We start from the raw sequence: 22,613 nt of genomic DNA on the forward strand, positions 1-22,613 counted from the left end.
AAACATGCTCTTCACATCAGGCTAGACGGAGAGGGTCCTAGGCATTGTGAGGGTGAAGGCTGGACTTGAACCCCACCCTTGGAATGTGCTCACTATTGGTGAAATGGATGGGCAGATAACTACAACAAAGATCTTTTCATTTTTTGTGCTGGTACTGGAATTGAACTCTCCCTTAGCTTTTTCACTCAAAGTTGGTGCTCTACTACTTGGGCTATAGCTCCACTTTTGGCTTTTTAGTAGCTAATGGGAAATAAGTCTCTCAGATGTATCTTTCTAGTCTGGATTTGAATCAGGATCTCCTATCTCAGCTTCCTGAATAGCTAGGATTATGGGCGTGAACCACCTGTACCCTGCTGCAAAAGTCTTCATATAGCAGTCCATCAGATATGTTCCCATTTGCTAGGACTCAGTTGGGGTTGCTGTGAGCAGAACTCCGTTTGGACATGAAATATAGTATGTGAAACGAAGATAGCAAAAACTTTCTGTTCTTGTTGTTTTGTGCCCATACTAGAACTTGAGCCAGGGCTTCAAGATATCACTTACTCTTTTGCTTATGGCTGGTGCTTTAGTACTTAAGCCACACTTCCATTTCAGCATTTTTTCTGGTTAATTGAAGATAATGGCTTTTTGAACCTCCATCCTCCCATCTCAGCCTGTCGAGTAACTAGGATTACAGATATGAGTCATTAATGCTTTCACTGGCTTGGTGATTTTTTTTTTTTGTCAGTCCTGTGGCTTGAACTCGGGGCCTGGGTACTATCCTTGGGCTTCTTTTGTTCAAGGCTAGCACTCTACTACTTGAGCCACAGTGCCACTTCTGGCTTTTTCTGTTTATGTGGTACTGAGAAATCAAACACAGGGCTTCATGCATGCTAGGCAAGCACTCTACCAGTAAGCCACATTCCCAGCCTTGGTGATTTTTTTTTTTTTTTTTTGGTCGGTCATGGGGCTTAAACTCTGGCCTGGGCACTGTCCCTCAGCTCTTCAGCTCAAGGCTAGCACTCTACCACTTGAGCCACAGTGCCACTTCTGGCTTTCTGGTGGTTATTTGGAGATGAGAGTCTCACAGAGTTTCCTGCCTGGGCTGGCTTTGAACCATGATCCTCAGATCGCAGCCTCCTGAGTAGCTAGGATTATAGGCATGAGCCACCAGTGCCTGGTCCTGGCAAAATTTTTAAAAGAGGTATGCAATCGTTAGTATACAGCAACATGAAAAATGGGTGCAATACAAAATTGAGAAAACATGAAAATTGAGACTATGCCAGAACAACTGTGCAGAAATGGTGGTAGTACAGGGTTATTGAGACAGGTGAGACAGGCTGGGCCATAAAACCTTTCACAGATTCTCATACCATCCCCTGTGAGGCAGCTACACAGAGACCAGAGATGCCTAGATCCTGAACAGTACCACTTCCGGCTTTTTCTGCTTATGTGGTGCTGAGGAATTGAACCCAGGACCTCATGCATACGGGGCAAGCACTCTACCACTGAGCCACAAACCAGGAGCCACCATGTCACTTTCTAGGGGATTTCATCTGCACATGGGGATTTCATCTGCACATGGGGGGTGGGGGTGGGGGGCTGTGACCAGCAGGGACCTCCTCCTAGCCACGCCCACACTTGGCCAGGCCCATCCCTATCGGCCACACCTTATAGAGGCCAAGCCCCTCGTAGCCACGCCCTCCCTACCAGACATGCCCCTCACCAGAATTTCCCCCCCCCATATGCCCCCTTCCCGCCTGGCTCCGCCTCCTTCCTGGCCATGCAGGCCTCCCCGTCCCTCAACCAACGCCCCCCCCCCCCAGCCGCCGCGCATAAGCCCTGGCCCCCAGAAATCTGTGTGTAGGGGACCCCACCTAGAGGCCGAGGTGGGTGAGCCCCAAGCCCCTGCCGGCCTAAAGAGAGTTCTGTGCTGTCGATGTGTAATGAAATGGGGGTTCCTGCTGTCGATGTGGAACGTGGTTTAATGGGAACGTGGCGCCCCTAGGAGCAAACGGCGTCTGGGCGGATGCCCCCGGCCCAGTTGCCCTTTTCCTCGCCATCGCGCGGCGGGATGGACTGCCGCATGTGCATGCACAGCACCTCGTCGATGTAGATGGTGTGCTCCTTCACCTGGATCTCCTCCTGCAGGGCCAGCTGCCGCTGGTGCAGCCCCTTCAGCTCCACCCTGGCCTGGTCCAGGAACTCCTTAAGCCTGCGGGGAGAACCAACAACACCAGGACTGACTCCTCTCCACACCCCTTTCTGGGAGACACACTTGAATGGGTATCAAGGTGGAAGTCAAAAGGATGGCGCCCTAGATTTCTGATTGGTTGCCATTGCCTATGTGTGTTTATGTGTAAATATATAAAGTATATAACATGTGTATTTTTAACTCAGGATTTGACATTGCTAAGGCAAGCACTCTACCGCTTGAGCTTGTATCTTCAGTCCAAATGCCAATATTTAAAACCACAAACTCACACTTATGATCCTACCTACTCAGGAGGCTGGAGCAGAGAATCATGGTTCAAAGACAGCCCAGGTAGGAATGTCCATAAGGTTCTCATCTCCAATTAGTAACCAAAAAACCAGAAGTGGAGCTGTGGCTGAAGTGATAGAGCAGAAACCTTGAGTGAAAAAGCTAAGGAACAGTTCAAGCCCCAGGACCACAGATTTTTCTCTGAACTTCTGGATTTGAGCTTCTTTAAGGAAGTTAATGCTGAGATCCACTTTTCCCACAGCTGCCTGAGTAAATGCTAAGGCTCTAGGGAGGGATCCGTAAAATGTGAGGCCCCCAAAGGCCCCTCTGTCCTGCTGCTGGCTTACCTTGCAATATTGCAGGCAATCTCATCCACTTCCTGGATCAGGCAATACTGAGCAACATCACAACACAGCTCTATATTAGGCCGGTGGGTCCTGGTCTCCAGGCGCGTGTGGGCCACCTTGGCAGGCCCTTCCTGGTCAAGAATGGCTTTTTCAAGATCTGCAATATTTCTCTCCTGGGAAGCAATCTCTTCCATGACCTGATAGGAAGAATTGACGTAGGTGAGGCTGGGTAATCCTCCTCAAAGCTCAACAACACAAGGTGAATTTTGAGAGATAAGGCTCAGATAAATCTGCTTGCTCATCCCCAAAGGGATGTGTGTGTGTGTGTGTGTGTGTGTGTGTGTGTGTGTGTGGCCACCATTGCTACCTCATTCCTTGCACACAGGATCACACTGCTGCTGTGGCCAACCACTGGGGTATCATCCACAGAAAGCGCCATGGTTTCCTGTAACCCTCTCCAGCACTGGTTCTATGTGCTGACAGCCTGGGGAAAGGCTGCCATGATGTACATTGAGCTTTGCTGCTATTTTTGAGGGTGGCTTTTTGCACCAAAAACATATTACACATTACACAATTACAAATATTTCTGAGATCAATAGTTAGGGTTGGGGCTGGTAGTTCTAGCTCAGTGGTAGACTACTTGCCTGAGCACATATGCAAGATTCTTAGAATGGCCCACAAAAGCCCACAAGTTTTGCAAGGCCCTGGGTTCCATCCTCAGAAAAGCCCCCCCCCCCCCAAAGAATCTTTTTTTAACCAGTACTGAGTCTTGAACTCAGGGTAAGGACAATCTCCTTTAGCCATTTTTTGCTCAAGGCTTGTGCTCTACCACTTGAGGCACACATCCACTTCCAGATCTTTGCTGGTTAATTGGGGTTTTTTTTGATCTCTCAGTCAGGCTTCAAACTTCAATCCTCAGATCTCAGCCTCCTGAAGACCTTGGATTACAGTCATGAGCCACTAGCACCTGATTCATAATCAATACCTTTATCACACTGGGAAGAAAGGAGGGAGGGATAAAGAATAATTCCTTGCTGTCATCTAATACAGTGTTTTAATCTCTGATTGGCTGTATTTAAAGAATTGATCTATTCAAGATAGAACCCAAAATGAAAACCATACATTGTATTTGGTTTTCTTAAAATTTTTTCTTAACATTTCCAATTATTTATTAAATTCAGTTCACTTATATTAGTTTTAATTTCACAGAGTTAATCACTTTAACTTGATTTTGACTAACAGTTACTCTCACCTCAAACTTTGCTAAAAATCTTTTGAACATTTATTTAGAGTGGCATTTATAAACTGTATTTTATTTTTTTATGATACTGAGGTTTGAACTCAGGGCTTTATGCTTGCTAGGCAGGCACACTACCTCTAAGCCACACCTCCAGCCCAAGTATATACTTTTCTGAAATCTAGAATTCCTTAAAACAATACTAATAGACTAGAAATCAGCAAACTGTGCCCTTTGCCCCAAAATGTTTGCCATCTGTTTGTGCAAACTTCAAAATAAAATTCAACTTTTAGTGTCCATAAATACAGTTGCATGAGACACAGACATGAGCAGAGTTAAGCAGCTGTGACAGGCTGTGTGCTGTCACTGATTCAAAATACTGGCCACATTGAAATCCCCGTGACACGGCTGCAACGCACTATTTCACCACACGATGACATTACTTTTGCTGTTTTATCACCAGTACATTTTATTCCAGTTCAGCTGCTGTTTACAAATGTCTGAAACTGGGTAATGTATGAAGAATAGAAACGTATTTCTCACACTTCTATAGGCATGGGAGTTTAAGGTCAAGGAGGCTCAAGTTTCTGTCTGTTAAGGACAGCTGTTAAGTGCTGCATGATGGCGCCCACCAGAGGGCGCACGCGCCTTTGCACCCTCCCACCCAAAGGCAGAAAGGCAGACGAATCTGCTAGTTCCACCCACTCAGGTACATCTGTGTGTGTGTGTGTGTGTGTGTCGCGCGCGCGCACACACACACACACACACGCGCGCGCGCATGCACGCTTTTATTGCTCAAGGATAGCATTCTACCATTTGAGCCAAACCTCCACTTCTGGCTTTTTGCTGGTTTGGAAATAAAGAGTTCAGGGATTTTTTCTGCCCAGACTAACTTTGAACTTTGATCCTCAGATCTCAGCCTCCTGACTAGCAGGTATTACAAGGTGTGAACAGCCTGCACCCAGAATTAGTTTTTAAGGCCCAGTATAGTTTAGGTTCTGTTACCAAACTAGATGTCAAGCAACTGAATATCTTATTCAATGACGCTGTGGCTGAGCTCGAATATTATCAGACTAAACATGCATCACAGTATTCTCAGCTCATAAGAAAGCAATGACCAGGGCTGGGAAGGTGGCTCAGTAGTAGAGTGCTTGCCTTGCATGCCTGAGGCCCTGGGTTCAATTCCTCAGCACCACATAAGCAAAAAGAAAAAAAGCCGGAAGTAGCACTATGGCTCAAGTGGTAGAGTGCTAGCCTTGAGCTGAAGAGCTGAGGGACAGCACCCAGGTCCAGAGTTCAGGCCCCACGACCGGACCCCCCCCCCCAAAAAAAAAAAAAAAAAGAAAAGCAATGACCAGTAAAATTAGAAAATTCCAAATGGAGTATCTCATGACAGAGTATCTCAAAATGAAAACAAGGTAGTGATCAAATTAAAGTAACAACTAATTCATTTCCTAGCCATATAAAAAACAACCATTTCTAATTGACTCAATCATGTTTGACCACAGCAATTAAGGAAGTGTGACCAGAAGAAGAGAAACTCGTGTAAAATTATTCGTCTTTCTGCAGCATGTTTTATCAGTGTGAAGGGATTAGGGAATAAAGTCAATAATTGATTCTTAGAGACATTTTTGCCATTTTCCCCTAAATGATATAGTAGAACAACAATTTGCATATCCATTAGATATAATAAGGCATCAAAGCTGAGTGTATGTGTAGGTTCTTTGTAAATACTATCCAATGTTATACAAGGGACTGAACATTCCAGGAGCTGTGGCATTGAATGGGGGGGGCGATCTCTTTGCAGACACCAAGGATGACAAAACAGGGAAAATTCTGTGTGTGCACATGTGTCTATGTGTGCATGATGTGTGGGGTAGGATGGGTGTCAGTAATGGGACTTGAACTCAGTACCTCTTGCTTGGCTTTTTTGCTCAAAGTCAGCACTCTACCACTTGGGCCAAGAATCTCTTGGATTTATCTGCCCAGGCTGGCTTTGATCTTCAGATCTCAGCCTCCTGAGTAGCTAGGATTACAGACAGGCATAAGTCAGCAAGTTGAGTGCTTTTTTTTGGGGGGGGGGGGAGTCGGTCGTGGGGCCTGAACTCTGGGCCTGGGCACTGTCCCTCAGCTCTTCAGCTCTACCACTTGAGCCACAGCACCACTTCCGGCTTTTTCTTTTTGCTTATGTGTTGCTGAGGAATCAAACCCAGGGCCTCATGCATGCAAGGCAAGCGCTCTACCACTGAGCCACCTTCCCAGCCCTTTTTTTTTTAATGGAAAGGTAAGTTCCTGCCCAGTAGGCTTCATACTTCGATTCTCAGATCTCAACCTCCTGCATAGGGTTACCTAAACAGACAGCTGGGTACAGAGCTGTCTCCTCCCCTCTGCATTACTGGGTGGACCAAGTGCCACTCCAGTCTCCAAATCCTGAAGCCTGCTGCTAAGATGGAGAGACTTCAAACCACCACCTCTTACCAGCCATCCCCCTCCCACCTCAACCCAGTGGGGCAGCAGCCTGGCCCAGGGCACCCTCGTTTCCATGGAAACCTCACATCACTCCTCCGCACTCCTGGGGACCTCACCAAGGTCAGATGATCAGACAGCTTGTCCCTCGCACCCTTGATTGCTTTGAGGCCAGTCTTGAATGCTGTGTTCACCAAGTCACACTGCTTGCGCAGGTCATTGGCTGTCTGGCACAAGATCTGGTCCACCATGGCTTTCAGGGCCAGGGAGTTGTTGCGCTGCTTGTCTGCCTTCTCCACATTGGTGTTGGAGAATTCTAGCCAGTCCTCCAGACTCACAGAGCTGAAAGAAACCCCCCCACACACATACACACAAGTGTTCACGCCATGTCCAGGCTCAGGAGGGCTGGGAGGAGGACAGGTTTCTGGGAGTCACTAGGAGTTAAGCCTGCCCCCACACCTCAGAAGCCCCAGAAATGTTCTTCTACCTCTAGGCAGAGTCAACAGCAGTCTGTCAATAACAATATACTTAGCTAGTGATAGAAGCTGTGCATCCACATAAATGAATACGGTGGCATTTCATGATGATTTTTTTTGTGAACATTAGTGACTCTCAGAACAGTGCTAACTAGAGTAAATAGGACATGCACAGGATACAGTGTGCAATGCTATTTCATAAGCAGGCAAAGAAAATCTACTAGAAAGTAGGAGTATGGCTACATTTGTGGAGGATAAAAGACATATCCACAGAGCAGAAGGGTCAAGAGAGGACGGGATAGGAGGATCACAAGTTTGAGGCTAGCCACCATCCCTAGCTCTTTTGTTTTAGCTGTTATTTTTTTGCTTATTTTTGTCTCCTATTTATACTTCTTGTACAGTGGGAATGACAAGCACATGCCAACATGCCTAGCTGTTAGTTGAGATGAGGTCTCTCAAACTTTTGGCCAAGCCTGGCCTTTAAACTTCCATCCTTCTAATCTCTGCCTCACCAGGAGCTGGAATTAAAGGCATGTTTTCATTGCTCATTTTCAGGTGTGTGTGTGTGTGTGTGTGTGTGTGTGTGTGTGTGTGTGTGTAAGAGAGAAATGAGGGGATCTGGATTTGAACTCAGGTCCTCAAGCTCTCACTTAACTTTTTCACTCAAGGCTAGCAATCTACCACTTGCGCCACACCTTCACTTCTGGTTGTTTGCTGGTTAATTGGAGATGAGAGTCTCTTGGATTTGTCTGCCTAGGCTGGCTTTGAACCCTGATCCTCAGATCTCAGTCTCCTGAGTAGCTAGGATTACAGGTGTGAGCCACTGGCACCAGCAGAATTCATCATTTTTCTTTTATCCTTCAAATTATTGTCCAAAGAATTGCAGGTTACCATGTACATTTATGTGCATCATGCACCTTCAGCCAGGTCAGGCTTTCTTAAAGGGACAGGAGCCTTTAGACCCCATCAGGTAGGACCCACCAGATGGTGGGGCCTCCCTACTGGATCCTGCCCATCTGGGTGAGTGGGCGGAAGCAAATTGAGCCCCACTTACTTGGGTTCAACCTTCAGGGAATTCTCAGAATATCTGATGTTTGGTGAGTTGTTGTTGATCGAGAAGCAGATGTCCTCGATGGTCAAGGCTGTAAATTTGTCCTTCAAATCCTTTTCCAGATTGTACTTAGCAGAACGGTTGAGCCTGCAGGGAGAAGGTAGGGAGCCAGGTGTCTTCCCCCTTGCCCAGCCTTGGCGCCACCCACCGGTTCTTGGGGGCCGGAGGGGGGGCGGGGAAGAACACAGCTGAAGCCAGGCAGGGCACTGAGGGGCCAGGCACCCTCCCCTCTCCCTCGTCCTCCCCTTCCCCCACCTCATCCTCCCCACCACCAGCCCTGCTTACCCATGCCATACCACTGGAGGCTTGATGCCACATTGACACACAAGGAAGCCTAGACCACAAGATCCTCCCTTCTACAGGACATTTGCTTTTCCATCCTCCTTCCCTCCCTCCCTCTTTCCCTCCCTCCCTCCCTCCCTTCCTTTTTGTGACAATACTGGGACTTGAAATTAGGACCTGGGTGCTCACTGTCCCTTAGCTTTTTCCTTTGAGGCTGGTGCTCTACCACTTGAGCCACATCTTCACTTTGGGCTTTGGGGTGGTTAATTGATAATAAGAGACTTTTCTGCCTGGTTCGGCTTCCAACTGTGATCCTCAGGCCTTGGCCTCAGGGTCACAAGGATTCCAGGCGCCAGCCATGGTCGCTATCAGCAGTGACATTTCCTGACTTGGCCGGGTTTGAGCGCTGTGTGAGCTGTGGGCCCTGCTGTCGCGCGTGCGTGGGCATGGTGCCACTCACGGGAGGCACGGGGGGGGTAGGCTGGGGTGCCCACTGCACCCCTGTGGTGGAGGGAGCTGGCTGGACCCTACCTGATCTGCTCTGTGGTCTCCTCCAGTGTACGGGTCAGCAGCGACATCACACCCTGCACGATCTCCACCTCCTTCAGCAGCTCCTGCTCCACCTCGTCGTGCACCAAGTCGGTGCCCACCCGCTTCTCCCTGGCCATGGGGATAGGCAGCTCACAGGGCAGGCCACTCAGCCTCGGCCATGCAGGGCAGGACATGAGCCCGCCTGGGTGCCAACCTGAGCACCAGGCACAGCCCCAGGCGTGAGGGTGAAAGCGTGGATGTGAGATGCTGATTGATGGCCGGGCCACCTCACTCTCCCAAACACAAAGTCTGAAAAATGATCACCACTCCTCCTTCCTAATCAAGCATCTACCCTGGAGCCTATCCCTCCTGAATCACTGTCATGCACGTGTGTGCTTGTGTATGTGCACATACGTGCGCACGTGTCATGCACACGACACTTGAGCTTGAACTTCGGGTCTGGGCGCTCTTCCTTAGCTTTTTGTTTGTTTTTTTTTTGGGGTCCGGTAGTGGGGCCTGAACTCTGGGCCTGGGCACTGTCCCTCAGCTCTTCAGTTCAAGGCTAGTGCTCTACCACTTGAGCCACAGTGCCACTTCCGGCTTTTTGCTTTTTGCTTATGTGGTGCTGAGGAATCGAACCCAGGGCCTCAGGCATGCAAGGCAAGCGCTCTACCACTGAGCCACCTTCTCAGCCCTTCCTTAGCTTTTTTACTCGATGTTGACATTCTGCCAATTGAGACAAAACTCCATTTCTGGATTTTTGGTGGTTAACCATATATAAAAGAGTCTTACAGACTTTGCTGCATAGGCAGGCTTTGAACCGAAATCCTCAGATCTCACCCTCCTGAGTAGCTAGGATGACCTGTGTCAGCCAACAGTGCCCAGCTTGGGAACCTTGTCTTTTGACTTTGAATTTCAAAGACAGGCACCTCTCTCCATCCCCCTCCTACAGCCTCGATTCTCAACAAGGGATCAAACCCAGAGAAAAGTTTCATTATAATACTAATAAAAAGAATATGAGGTTGGATTAGAGTGGCTCATGGCTGTAATCTCAGTGACTCAAGTGGTGGAGAGAAGAGGGGGGTTGTTCAGTACCAGCGTAAGCAAAAGAGAAAAAAAAAATTATCAAGACCCATTTCAAAGAACCATCAGGGTACAGTGGTTTATACCTATAACCCTAGCTCATAAGGGGTCTAAGGATGACGGTTGGGGGCAAATTAACAAATACTGCTCAGCATCTCCTGTCACTGAGCCATACTCCCCTCATACTTGACCTTGTGTCAAGTCCAGATGAGGAAACCAAATTTCAGACAGGCTAACTTACCAGAGTCACAGACTAGGCATGGTGCAGTGCTCACAGCCCACTATGCTGCATTCTCCAAACCACTTATACTCCACTCGACGTGTGACCTGACACTCATGAAACAAGCTATCTATGTCTTGATCATCTCTTCTATAAACTAGGGATAACTATTAGCAATTCATATTAGCAATTCATAGCAGTAGCAGGGAACCAATGAGAGAAAGCATCCACAACCATTCATGGCATCTAGGACGACATGCTCTGTAAATTGAACCTTCGGCATGACAATCATCCTTAGGCCATGAGCCCCTGGCCCACTGCCACCTCCTCTTGCTTCCAGTGTTCTCTAAACCTGATGGGGCAGCTGCGTAATTGCTGCAGAGTCCCTGCTGGGTTGGAGGAGGAAGACAGGGCACTAATGCAGCCACACTTGGAGGTGAGATATGGGTCTGGAGTGGTCTCTGAGCCAATCATGACCATATAACAATACTTCTTATGCTGGTTTAGGGGTTTGAACTCAGGGCCTGGGCACTATCCCTGAGTTTTATTACTCAAGGCTGGTGTTCTACCATTTAAGCCACAGTTTCACTTTCAGCTCTTTGGTGGTTCACTATAGATAAGTGTCTCAAAGAGCTGGGCACCAGTAGCTCATGCCTGTAATATTAGTTACTCAGGAGGCTGAGATCTGGAGGATCATTATTCAATGTCAGGCTGGGCAGGAAAGTCGGTGAGACTCTTATCTCCAATAAACCACCAGAAAACCAGAAGTGGCGCTGTGTCCCTAGAGCTGAAGAGCTGAGGGACAGTGCCCAGGCCCAGAGTTCAAGCCCTGCAACTAACAAGAAAGAAAGAAAGAAAGAAAGAAAGAAAGAAAGAAAGAAAGAAAGAAAGAAAGAAAGAAAGAAAGAAAGAAAGAAAGAAAGAAAGAAAGAAAGAAAGAAAGAAAGAAAGAAAGGCTGGGAAGGTGGCTCAGTGGTAGAGCGCTTGCCTTACACGCATGAGGCCCTGGGTTCGATTCCTCAGCACCACATAAGCAAAAAGAAAAAAGCTGGAAGTGGCGCTGTGGCTCAAGTGGTAGAGCGCTAGCCTTGAGCTGAAGAGCTGAGGGACAGAGCCCAGGCCCAGAGTTCAGGCCCCACTACCGGACCCAAAAAAAAAAAAGAAAGAAAGAAGGAAAAGAGTCTCAAGGTATTTACTGAGGGGACTGGCAAGATTCTCAGATCTCAGCCTCCAGAGTAGCTAGGATTATAGACGTGACCTATTGACTGATAACTATTTGCTGAGATAAGGACCTTGCTCTTTATCATCAGGAAACTGGGATGTGGGGTTGCAGTAACTATATTTTAAACATTAGGTGACCTGTAAAAGTCCATATGTGGAAAAGCTCAGTCTCTAGGATGGAGAAAATTGGGGCAGGGGTTGTACTAGGGCTCAAGGGAACAGGTCTAAAAATCAGCATCATCTGCTCAGAAATTTATAAGAGAAAAAGGATAATAAAAAGATATCCTTACTGTAATCCTAGCTAGTCTAAAGGCTGAGGATCCTGATTCAAGGTGGCCCAGGCAAAAAGTCCCTGGGGGATGGGGGGGGGGGGCAGATACTCTTATTTCTAAGTAACCACTCAAAAACCAGAAGGAGAGTTGTGACTCCAGTGGAAGAGCACTAGCCTTGAGCAAAAAAGGCCATGAGTCAAGCCCCACAACTGCCAAAATAAAGAAAAGGTGTGCTTAACCTGGCATCAGTGGCTCATGACTGTAGTCCTAGCTTCTTGGGAGGCTGAGGTCTAGAGGATCACTGTTTAAGACCAGCTGGGGCAGAAAAGTCTGAAAGACTCCATCTCCAATTAACCAGCAAAAAGTCAAGTTAAAGCATTGTTCAAGTAGTAAGTAGAGTGTCAGCAAAGCCAGCAAGCTGAGCATGCTAAAGGCCCTGAATTCAAATCCCAGTAGTGGCAAAAAAAAAAAAAAAAAGTCTAGTGCTTCCTGGATCACAAGGTGTTTCTTTCTTTTTTTGGGGGGGGCGGGGGTCGGTAGTGGGGCCTGAACTCTGGGCCTGGAGGCTGTCCCTCAGCTCTTCAGCTCAAGGCTAGCACTTGAGCCACAGCGCCACTTCCAGGTTTTTTTCTTTTTGCTTATGTGGTGCTGAGGAATCGAACCCAGGGCCTCATGCTTGCAAGACAAGTGCTCTACCACTGAGCCACCTTCCCAACCCTCACAAGATGTTTCTATGTGGCTTCATATAGGGAATAGATGGATTCCCTCCCAGTAGGTACACGCACCTCCCCTAGAAATAAGACTTCTGATTTTATTTTATCTGAGCACCCAGCTGCCTAAAATAAAAACCATCATTTCCTAATTTCTACCAATATGGCCATGTGATTAAGTTCTGATTAATGAGATGCAAGTACAAATGGTGAATGGCAAAACCCTACCCAAGCAGGAGCTTGCTGGGGAATGTAGTCATAATGTCTGGCACTCTAGCTGCCATCATAAATCATGAGGTTGCCTGGGGTGAGAATGTTATGTGCAGGAGAGCAACAAGATAGAAAAAGCCTGGAGCCCTGAAAGCATAGCACTCCATGCCAATTGTGCTGACCATCCCCAGACTCCTTAAACGTGAGAGTACGTTTTCCTACCTGTAGGCTAGACACATCTCAGTGATCTGCAGTGGCTCTTTAAAGCTTTTTAGGGCTTTTTCCAGCCGAGTTTTATACGTGAGCAAGTCATCAGTTTCGTGCACAAGCTGCTGAAGTTTGTCTTCCAACTCCTGCCTCCAGAACTTGAGTTCCTGGAGTCTCTGTTCTGAAGCACATGAAGAAGTTGTGGATTTTTTTATTTTGGTCATGTTTCAATTTTGTTATGCTTTGTTTTGTTTGTGCCAGTACTGGGCCTTGATCACAGGGCCCAGAAACTCTCCCTGAGCTTTTTTTTTAAGCTGGTACTCTACCAATTGAACACCTCTATTTCTGGCATTTTGGTGATTAATTGGAGAAATGAGTTTCACAGACTTTCCTGCCTTCACTGGCTTTCAACCATAATCCTTTGATCTCAGCCTCCTGAGTAGCTAGAATTATGGGCATAGTCATTGGCAATGAGCTCCACGTAGTAGTGGTGGTATGTGTGTGTATGTGTGCTCCTGTGCTGGTTCTGTGGCTTGAACTCAGGGCCTAAGCTATTGTGCTCAAGGCTAGCACTCTATCACTGGAGCTGGAGCTCCATTTCTGGCTTTTTGGTGATTAACTGTAGATAAGAGTCTCACAGACTTTCCTGCTGCTAGGGTGGTTTTGAACTATGATTCTCAGATCTCAGCCTCCTGAGTAGCTAGGATTATAGGAATGAGCCACCAGAACCTGCCTTCCTTTGGTGCCATTAGAAATGGTAAGTTTTTAGAACTATTCACTGAATCACAGATACTAAGACAACCAGCCCCCACCAACCCCTGTTGCCTTATATTTAAGCCTGCTTCTCCTCCCGACCTTTTTTTTTTAAACCTAATTGGCTACTATAGACATTTGGGACCCTTGGTTTATGACTTTTTGGCATTCGGAAAATGTAGTTTGTTTCATTTTACATCTATTTTTGATTCTTCTTAAGAGCACCATCTTTTTTTTTTTGTTAAGGTACCATCTTTTAAACTCTTTAGAAGCATGGAATTATCCAGAGAAAATTATTCTCCAAGATGAGCTCCACCATTTCTCTCTAGGGAAATGTTTCTTATTTTCTACCTCTCTAGCACCTATCTGGTTATATTCCAATTATTCATTTAAAAAAATCTTTCTGAGAGAGGGCTCAAGATGGCGACGGGGCAGTAGGGAAACGCCACAGCTCTCTCCAACCAAAAAGAGAGTTCGAGTTCCAACCTTTAATCTCCCCAAGAGACCGACAACAACAAAAAGACGAACACTCAGAGAAAAACCAGAGGTGGAAAATAACAAAAAAAGAAAGAGAGGAAAAGAAGAATTTCAGAACAGAGAAGAGCGAAGACCCCTCCCCCAACCTTTACTGGCCGCGCGGCAGTGCGCCAAGCCGCCGGCCAGCCGGCCCGGCAGGGGCTGCCGGAGCCACAGAGACACAGGGGGCTGCTTGCAGATCACCAGGTACCGGATTGCAGAACAGCGGATCGCCAGGAACAGAGAAACCTACCAGCCGGGAGTCTCCAGGAGGATCCCACCCCACCCATCACTCTCCACCGGAGAGGAGAGGCTCCATCCCGCCAAAGCCACCCGGCACCAGCAGCGCCACAAAGGGACCTGTCGCGATTGCAACGACCCGGCGGGGGGCCGCCCAACCCAGCCCGCAACCACCCCAACTGAACTCGGACTGCAACAACAACTGACGGACTGCAACAACAACTGACGACCTACAGGGTGAGTACCCATCAGGGGACAGGGAATCCATCAAGGGAGACCAGAGCTGGAGGGAATCCCCAGACCCTGACCTAGACTCCCTACCCCAACACCCGGACCACAGGACCCACTAAAACTGGGAACTGTTCGAGAGCCCCACCAGCCGGTGGAGCACACTCTGCTGGCCAGGCCAGAGCAAGAGCGCCCCGGGAAGGGAGCTTAAATGCTCAAGCCAGGAACAGTGCCCCTGGGTCAAGACTACCAACAGTAGAAGAAATTTGAACTGTGTCCTCCAGGCTGCATAACCAAGGTGGTATACACATTAGCACAGGCCTAACGAGCGCGCTCCAGGCTGGGGCCGGAACCAGGCCAGGGGACCGGCGCCTGAACAAAGCAAAAAGGGTCAGAAGTGGGGCTGTGGCTCAAATGGTAGGGTGCCAGCCCTGAGCTGAAGAGCTGAGGGACAGCACCCAAACCTAGAGTTCAAGCCCACAACCAGCCCAAAACAAACAAAAACACATCAGGAGCCCATAGCAGACTCCAGTATTTGGGAGAGTGCATCCAGAGCATCTGATCTTCCCAAGAGCACCCGCAGGAGCAAACACAAGCAGTCTAGGCTGCTCAACCCTTCCAAAGGCGGGAATTGCTACAGCAGAGAGCTGAGAATCCTAAGTGAATAGCAGCTGGAAATAGGCTCCCAACAGAATCCAGATCAGACACAGACTCTCTCTACCAATAGAGAATCAGCAACCAAGCAAAGACAGACACACCAAAACAAGATTGAAGAGCAGTCTCCTGAACCCCCATGCGAAAATCACAGAGAAAAATCACAAGGTTTACCACTACCCAGGACAGCAAGCTCACCTCAAAAGCCAGCAGCCACGCAGGGGAGAGCCCCAGTGGGAGCAAAGCAGGAATGGAAGACAAAAACTACATCCAAGGGTTGCTGGAGGCAATGACTCAAGAAATAAAGCGAGAAATGGATCAGAAATTGAAAGAGCACAAGGATGAACTATCAAAAGATATACAGGATATCAAACAAAAATTGGATGCAAAAATAGAAGCTGCACAAACCTCAGTAAGAAGTGAGATAAACGCCAAATTAGAGGTAATGCATACTGATCTCACCTCATTGAGAGGTGAGATCAGTACTCTGAGAACCAACATTGAATCCATAAAGGGATCCATTTCCACCATGCAAACCACAATAGAAGCCACGGTCAACAGAGTGAATGAAATGGAAGGTAGAGTGTCAGATACAGAAGACAGAATACACCAACTGGACCAAAAAGTGACAGATATGGAAAAATCACTCAAATTAAACCAAAGGGAAATTCAAGAGCAAGCAGATAATGCTAAAAAATTTAACCTTCGCATAATCGGAGTGGACGAAGGTGAGGAATTCCAGAGCAAGGGAATGCAACACCTATTTAACAAGATAGTCAATGAAAATTTTCCCCACCTCAAAAACGACCATCTTAACTACATCACAAAAGCTTATCGAACACCCAACAAGCAAGATCCCAGGAGAAACACTTCTAGGCACATAATAGTAACAATGATGGATCTGAATAATAAGGAAACAATCCTGCATGCAGCAAAAATGAAGAAGGAGCTATACTACAACGGGAAAAAAATTAGAATCACTGCAGATCTCTCCACACAAACAATGAATGCAAGAAAAGCCTGGGAAAGCACCATACGAGCCCTGAGAGCCAATAACTGCCAACCCAGACTGATATACCCGGCAAAGCTAGCATTCACATTCGATGGAGAACTGAAAACTTTTAATAGCAAAGAAAAACTAAATGAATACATAAACATTAAGCCAGCATTACAAAGAATTCTAAGAGGGGGGACACAACCTGAAGAAAGCAACCAGGAACTGGGACCTGCCCCAAACAGGCATTACTCAAAGTCTAACTGAGCAAGCACAGGAGGAAAGGAAAGAAGAAAAACTTAGGAAAACGGAATGGCAGGGACAACAATGCATCTCTCTATACTTTCTCTTAATATAAATGGGCTGAATTCGCCAATTAAAAGAAAACGAACTGAGGACTGGATCAGAAAACAAGACCCATCCATCTGTTGCCTTCAGGAGACCCACCTCTCAGCCAAACATACAAACAAACTCAGAGTGAAGGGGTGGAAAAGGATCTACCAATCAAATTCCCCCAATAAGAAAGCAGGTGTAGCTATCCTGATATCTGACAAAATAAACTTTTCATTAAAATCAGTACAGAAAGACAAGGATGGACACTACATATTAATAAAGGGAACAATCCAAGAGGAGGATATAACCATCATCAATTTATATGCCCCAAATATCGGTGCACCCAGATATGTTAAACAAATGCTCTCAAACTTACAGAATAAAATAGATCCCAATACGATAATACTAGGAGACTTTAACACGCCACTCTCACCAAAGGACAGGTCTACCAACCAGAGGATTGGCAAAGAAGCTACCGAATTAAGTGAGGCCATACTTCAAGCGGAATTAACTGACATCTACCGAGTATTTCACCCTAAAACAACACAGTACACATTCTTCTCAGCAGCTCATGGAACTTTCTCCAAAATAGACCATATCATAGTTCATTCAAGGAACTTAAGCAAATACAAAGGGATCGACATAATCCCCTGTATCCTATCTGACCACAGTGGAATCAAGCTAGCTCTCAATAACAAAGCATACCGCAGAAATTTCTCTAATACATGGAAATTGAACAGCACACTCCTTAACAAGGCCTGGGTAACAGAAGAGATCAGAGAAGAAATAAAGCATTTCCTAGAACTCAATGAAAATGAAAACACCTCACAAAGAAACTTGTGGGACACAGCAAAAGCAGTCCTGAGGGGCAAATTTATTGCCCTCAGTGCCCACATCAAGAGAATGGAGACAGACCAAGTAAATAATCTCATGTTGCAACTAAAACAGCTAGAAAAACAAGAAAAAATGGGACCTAAAGCTACTAGACGAAGCCAGATAACCAAATTGAGAGCAGAGATTAACCAATTAGAAAATCAGAAAACCATAACCAAAATAAACCAAACAAAAAGCTGGTTCTTTGAAAAAATAAACAAAATTGATGGCCCGTTGGCAAGATTAATTAAAAAAAGAAGAGAGGAAACCCATATTAATAGGATTAGGGATGCCACGGGAAACATCACAACACGTACCCAAGATATCCAAACAATTCTAACAGACTACTTTCAAAAGCTATACTCTCTAAAGGAAGAAAATCTGGCGGAAATGGATGCATTTTTAGAGAAATACAAGTTACCCAAACTGAGCAAAGAAGAAGTTAACCAATTAAATAAGCCAATATCCTATAATGAGATACAGGAAGCTATCAAAAGTCTTCCAACAAAAAAAAGCCCAGGACCAGATGGATTCACAGCAGAATTCTATAAGACCTTTAAAGAAGAACTAATACCCATACTCCTCAAGCTCTTCAGAGAAACAGAGAAGGAGGGAGCTATCCCAAACTCATTCTACGAAGCCAATATCACACTCATCCCCAAACCAGGCAAAGACCCAACCAAAAAGGAGAATTACAGGCCAATCTCCTTGATGAACACAGATGCAAAGATCCTTAACAAGATTCTAGCTAACAGAATCCAGAAACACATAAAAAAAATAATACACTATGATCAGGTAGGCTTCATCCCAGAGACACAGGGATGGTTTAACATACGTAAGTCAATAAATGTAATCCAGCATATCAACAGAGCCAAGGTCAAGAATCACATGATTATCGCCACAGATGCAGAAAAGGCCTTTGATAAAATTCAACATTCATTCATGCTAAAAGCTCTGGAGAAAATAGGAATAGAAGGAACATTTCTAAAAACAATAAAAGCCATTTATGACAGACCAATAGCCAATATTATACTTAATGGGGAAAAGCTACAACCAATCCTCCTAAAAACAGGAACAAGGCAAGGATGTCCACTGTCTCCACTCCTCTTCAACATAGTCCTAGAACCCTTAGCCAGGGCAATAAGGCAAGAAAAAGACATTAAAGGGATCCGCATAGGGAAAGAAGAAGTGAAACTATCCCTTTTTGCAGACGACATGATACTATACCTCCACGATCCCAAAAACTCCATCCCCAAACTTTTAGAAATCATAAGTCACTTCGGCAAAATAGCAGGATACAAAATAAACCCACAAAAATCAGTTGCCTTCCTATACACTGATAACGCACAGGAAGAGAGGGAAATAAAGGGAGCAACCCCATTCACAATAACCTCCCAAAAAATAAAATATTTAGGAATTAACCTAACCAAAGATGTAAAAGAACTATTTAATGAGAACTATAAAAAGTTAAAGAAAGAAATTGCAGAAGACACTAGGAAATGGAAAGACCTCCCATGCTCCTGGATAGGCCGACTTAATATAGTAAAGATGGTGATACTTCCAAAATTAATATACAAATTCAATGCAATTCCTATTAAAATCCCAATGACGTACATCACTGAAATACAGAAAACAGTCCAAAAATTTATATGGAACAACAAAAGACCTAGAATAGCCAAAACAATTCTAGGGGATAAAGACAATATGGGAGGGCTATCCATGCCGAACTTCAAACTCTACTACAGAGCTATAATCACAAAGACAGCATGGTACTGGCACAAAAACAGACCCGAAGACCAATGGAACAGAATAGAAGATCCAGATATAAATCCACAGGCCTACAGCCAGCTGATATTCGACAAAGGAGCCAAAGACATACAATGGAAGAAACACAGCCTCTTCAACCGCTGGTGCTGGGAAAACTGGGCAGCCACATGCAGAAAACTAAAAGTGGACCCCAGCCTATCACCATGCACCAACATCAACTCAAAATGGATTAAAGACCTTAACATTAAACCTGAATCTCTGAAACTACTGCAGGACAGAGTAGGAGAGACACTTGAACTAATAGGCACAGGAAGGAACTTCCTGAACAGAGTCCCAGGGTCACAACAAGTTGGAGAGAGACTCGACAAATGGGACTACCTTAAAATAAAAAGCTTCTGCACAGCTAAATCTATCGCAACTAAGCTAGAAAGACAACCAACTAATTGGGAAAAAATATTTACCAGCAATATATCAGACAAGGGGTTAACATCCTGTATATACAGGGAACTCAAGAAACTAATCCCTCCCAAACCTAACAAACCAATTACTAAATGGGCAAGGGAACTAAAGAGGGACTTCTCAAATGAAGAAATAAAAATGGCAAAGAAACACATGAGGAAATGTTCATCATCCCTGGTGGTGAAGGAAATGCAAATAAAGACAACCCTGAGATACCACCTTACCCCAGTCAGAATGTCCCACATCCACAAATCAGCCAACGACAAATGCTGGAGGGGATGTGGAGAAAGAGGAACCCTATTACACTGCTGGTGGGAATGTACACTTATACAACCACTTTGGAAAGCAGTCTGGAGGGTCCTTAGAAAGCTAAAGATTGACCTCCCTTACGACCCAGTCATACCACTTCTAGGCATCTACCCTGAACAACAGGAACCAATATACAAGGACACGTGCACCTCCATGTTTATTGCAGCACTGTTCGCAATAGCTAGGATATGGAAACAACCTAGGTGCCCCACCACAGATGAATGGATCCAAAAATTGTGGTATCTATACACAATGGAATATTATGCAGCCATTAGAAATGACAAAATAATGGCATTTGCAGGGAAATGGATGGAGCTAGAAGGAATCATGTTGAGCGAGGTAAGCCAAGAACGAAGAGACAAACGGTACATGGTCTCCCTCATAAGTGGATGCTAAATCCAAAAGGTTAGTGATACGACAAAACTAACAGGACTTAAGAAACAAAGAACTCCCGCTCATCTGGTTGAACCACTACTAAATATCCTCATGCTGCTGATCACAAATATGGTATATAACATGTGAACACTGTTATATATTACAGACTGTGGTAGACAATTTGCTCCAGGGAAGTTAGAATGAACTTGTGACTTTGAAATTATGTAATCATTTAATCACAATCAAAAAAAAAAAAAAAAAAAAGAACCTCGGGGAAGGGAGGGAGGGAGGGGATGGTAGGGGGAAAACAATGGAGGGGGTAACAATGTTCAAGAGGAAGTGTACTCATAACCTCACTCATGTAACTGTGACCCTCTGTATAGTAGCTTTACAATAAAAAAAAAAAATATATATAACAATAATTCAATAGAAAAAAAAAAAAAAAATCTTTCTCCTCTTCAAGACAGAGTCCTATAAAAGTAGACCCTGAACTCATTCCCTCTTCCTATTATGTGGTCCATAGATGCTCAATTAATATGTAATCCATGACTGGATGCAGGATGTATGGAAAGCAGACTGAGTGTCTCTCCTAGTGTCCTTTGATGACATGTGTCCATGCCTGAGTGTGATACTGTAATAGCTCCAGCCCCTCTGAGCATGCTCAATAGCTTACCAAGTTTCTTGTCTGAATCACACTGAGATCTCCTTGTGCTCTTATTGATTTCTTCCACAAGCCTCTGGCTTTCAACCACCAGGCGCTCAGATCGGCACCTCTGGGCTTCTGCCTTGTGGTAATGGTTCTTGTTAATGGTTTGCCATTCTGAGGGCAGGAACTTGGGAGGAGGTTGTATGAGTCTGGCCATTCTGAGATTTCCAAAGTCCTGGTGAAAGGCAGACTGGATTTTAGATTAAATGAAAATACTTGGAGTATTCTTTATTATTATTAGTAGTAGTAGTAGTATATCAAGCTATGATATTCATATTGAAAAGTACATAAGCCATAACCTGTACACAAAATAAACACACTGATGTTGCTAGCACCTACATCAAGAAACCAGCATCACCAAGCCCTACAAGGTGAGCAGTATGTTGTTTGGTCATAGCATTGCTGGGTCATAAAGCAGTGTTCTACCAAACAGATGAGCCCAGACGTATATTCTCTTGAGAAATAAATGTGCCAGGAGCTGGTGGCTCACACCTGTAATTTTATTTAAGCAGGAGGCTGAAATCTGAGACTGGATGTTCAAATCCAGCCCAGGAAGGAAAGTCTGTGAGACTCTTACCTCCAATTAACCACAATTAACAGCTGAAGTGGTGCTGTGGCCTAAAAGTGGTAGAGTGTGCTAGCCTTGAGCACAAAAGCCCAGGGACAGCAGCCAGGCCCCAAGTTCAAGCCCCAGGACCAGCACCAAAACATAAATAAAAAGAAAAAAGAAGCAAACAAATGTGCGTCTGTCACGGACAGCTGGCATCGAGCTATTCAACAGATAGAAGGATCTGAAAACGTTTCAGGTCAGAGGAAAAGAAAAAGGAGGGCGCAGGACGGCATCCGGCAGAGGCAGCCCAGGCACCCCAGCTCAAGACCCTAGGACTGCGTCTAACGCTCGACGGGAAGCGGGCCTGGGCGGCCCCGGGACGCCGGGCACTCGGGTGGAAGCCGAGCCCGGTCCCGCAGACCGTGTCCCCCGCTTTCTCCTCGGGCCATTTCTCCCCATGGCCTCTCCCAAGTTGGTCGGTGAAATCCAAAGCATAACCCCAAGTGTACGCAGCCTTGGGAGACGTGGGGACCTACGTTAGCGCTGATTCCAAAAGACCGAAGGCTTTAGGGGTGAGCCGGGTGGGCCCTGCTTACCTCAACGCCTCGGAGAGCGAGCGGAGGTTAGGCCCTCCTCACTCCAACTGGAGCTGGGGAGACTCGGACACAGTTAAACAACGCGGTCCCCATGGCAACCGGTGACGCGGCCACCGGTGAGGGGATTGGCTCCTGCGCCAAACGGTGCTTTGGGAGGCCTCTGCACATGCGCACACTTTGCAGCCAGCGAGCCACTGCCCGGGAACAGGTGCCGGGGAGGGGCGGCGGCAGGGGCCGGGGAGGGGCAGGCGCAGATGCTGGGAGGGGTCTTCACCTGCAGCGGGCTTGAACTCAAGGCCTCAGGCCATTTCCTGGAATTGTATGCTCCAGGCTGGCACTCTTTCCGCTTGAGCCACACCTCCACTTCTGGCTTTTTTGCTGGTTCATTGGAGATCTTGCCCAGGGATCTCAGCCTCCTGAACAGCT

The 22,613-nt window shown here is 46.2% G+C and overlaps 1 protein-coding gene across 1 annotated transcript; it reads right to left on the reverse strand.

Annotated features, from left to right (window-relative positions):
* Positions 1-1,944: 1,944 nt before the first annotated feature.
* Tekt1 (tektin 1) lies at positions 1,945-22,272 on the reverse strand. The gene is made up of 8 exons (XM_042680603.1): positions 22,188-22,272; positions 21,009-21,216; positions 12,850-13,015; positions 8,912-9,040; positions 8,042-8,185; positions 6,631-6,853; positions 2,809-3,005; positions 1,945-2,194 (listed from the first exon to the last, which is right to left on the reverse strand). Exons 2-8 carry the CDS (start codon positions 21,196-21,198, stop codon positions 1,984-1,986), a joined length of 1,260 nt encoding a protein of 419 aa, XP_042536537.1. The 5' UTR covers positions 21,199-21,216; positions 22,188-22,272; the 3' UTR covers positions 1,945-1,983.
* Between the last annotated feature and the right edge of the window lie 341 nt (positions 22,273-22,613).

This window comes from Dipodomys spectabilis, unplaced genomic scaffold, assembly GCF_019054845.1.
Source record: "Dipodomys spectabilis isolate Male_0828 unplaced genomic scaffold, ASM1905484v1 ptg000062l, whole genome shotgun sequence".
NCBI classification, from domain to species: domain Eukaryota; kingdom Metazoa; phylum Chordata; class Mammalia; order Rodentia; family Heteromyidae; genus Dipodomys; species Dipodomys spectabilis.

Excerpts from the sequence above, each read along its gene's own strand:
- Tekt1 (XM_042680603.1), bottom strand. The coding sequence starts at position 21,198 with ATGGCCAGACTCATACAACCTCCTCCCAAGTTCCTGCCCTCAGAATGG. Across the intron at positions 6,854-8,041 it reads TCCCTGAAGGTTGAACCCAA|CTCTGTGAGTCTGGAGGACT; the intron begins GTAAGTGGGGCT and ends GGTTTCTTTCAG. Across the intron at positions 2,195-2,808 it reads ATTGCCTGCAATATTGCAAG|GCTTAAGGAGTTCCTGGACC; the intron begins GTAAGCCAGCAG and ends TTCTCCCCGCAG.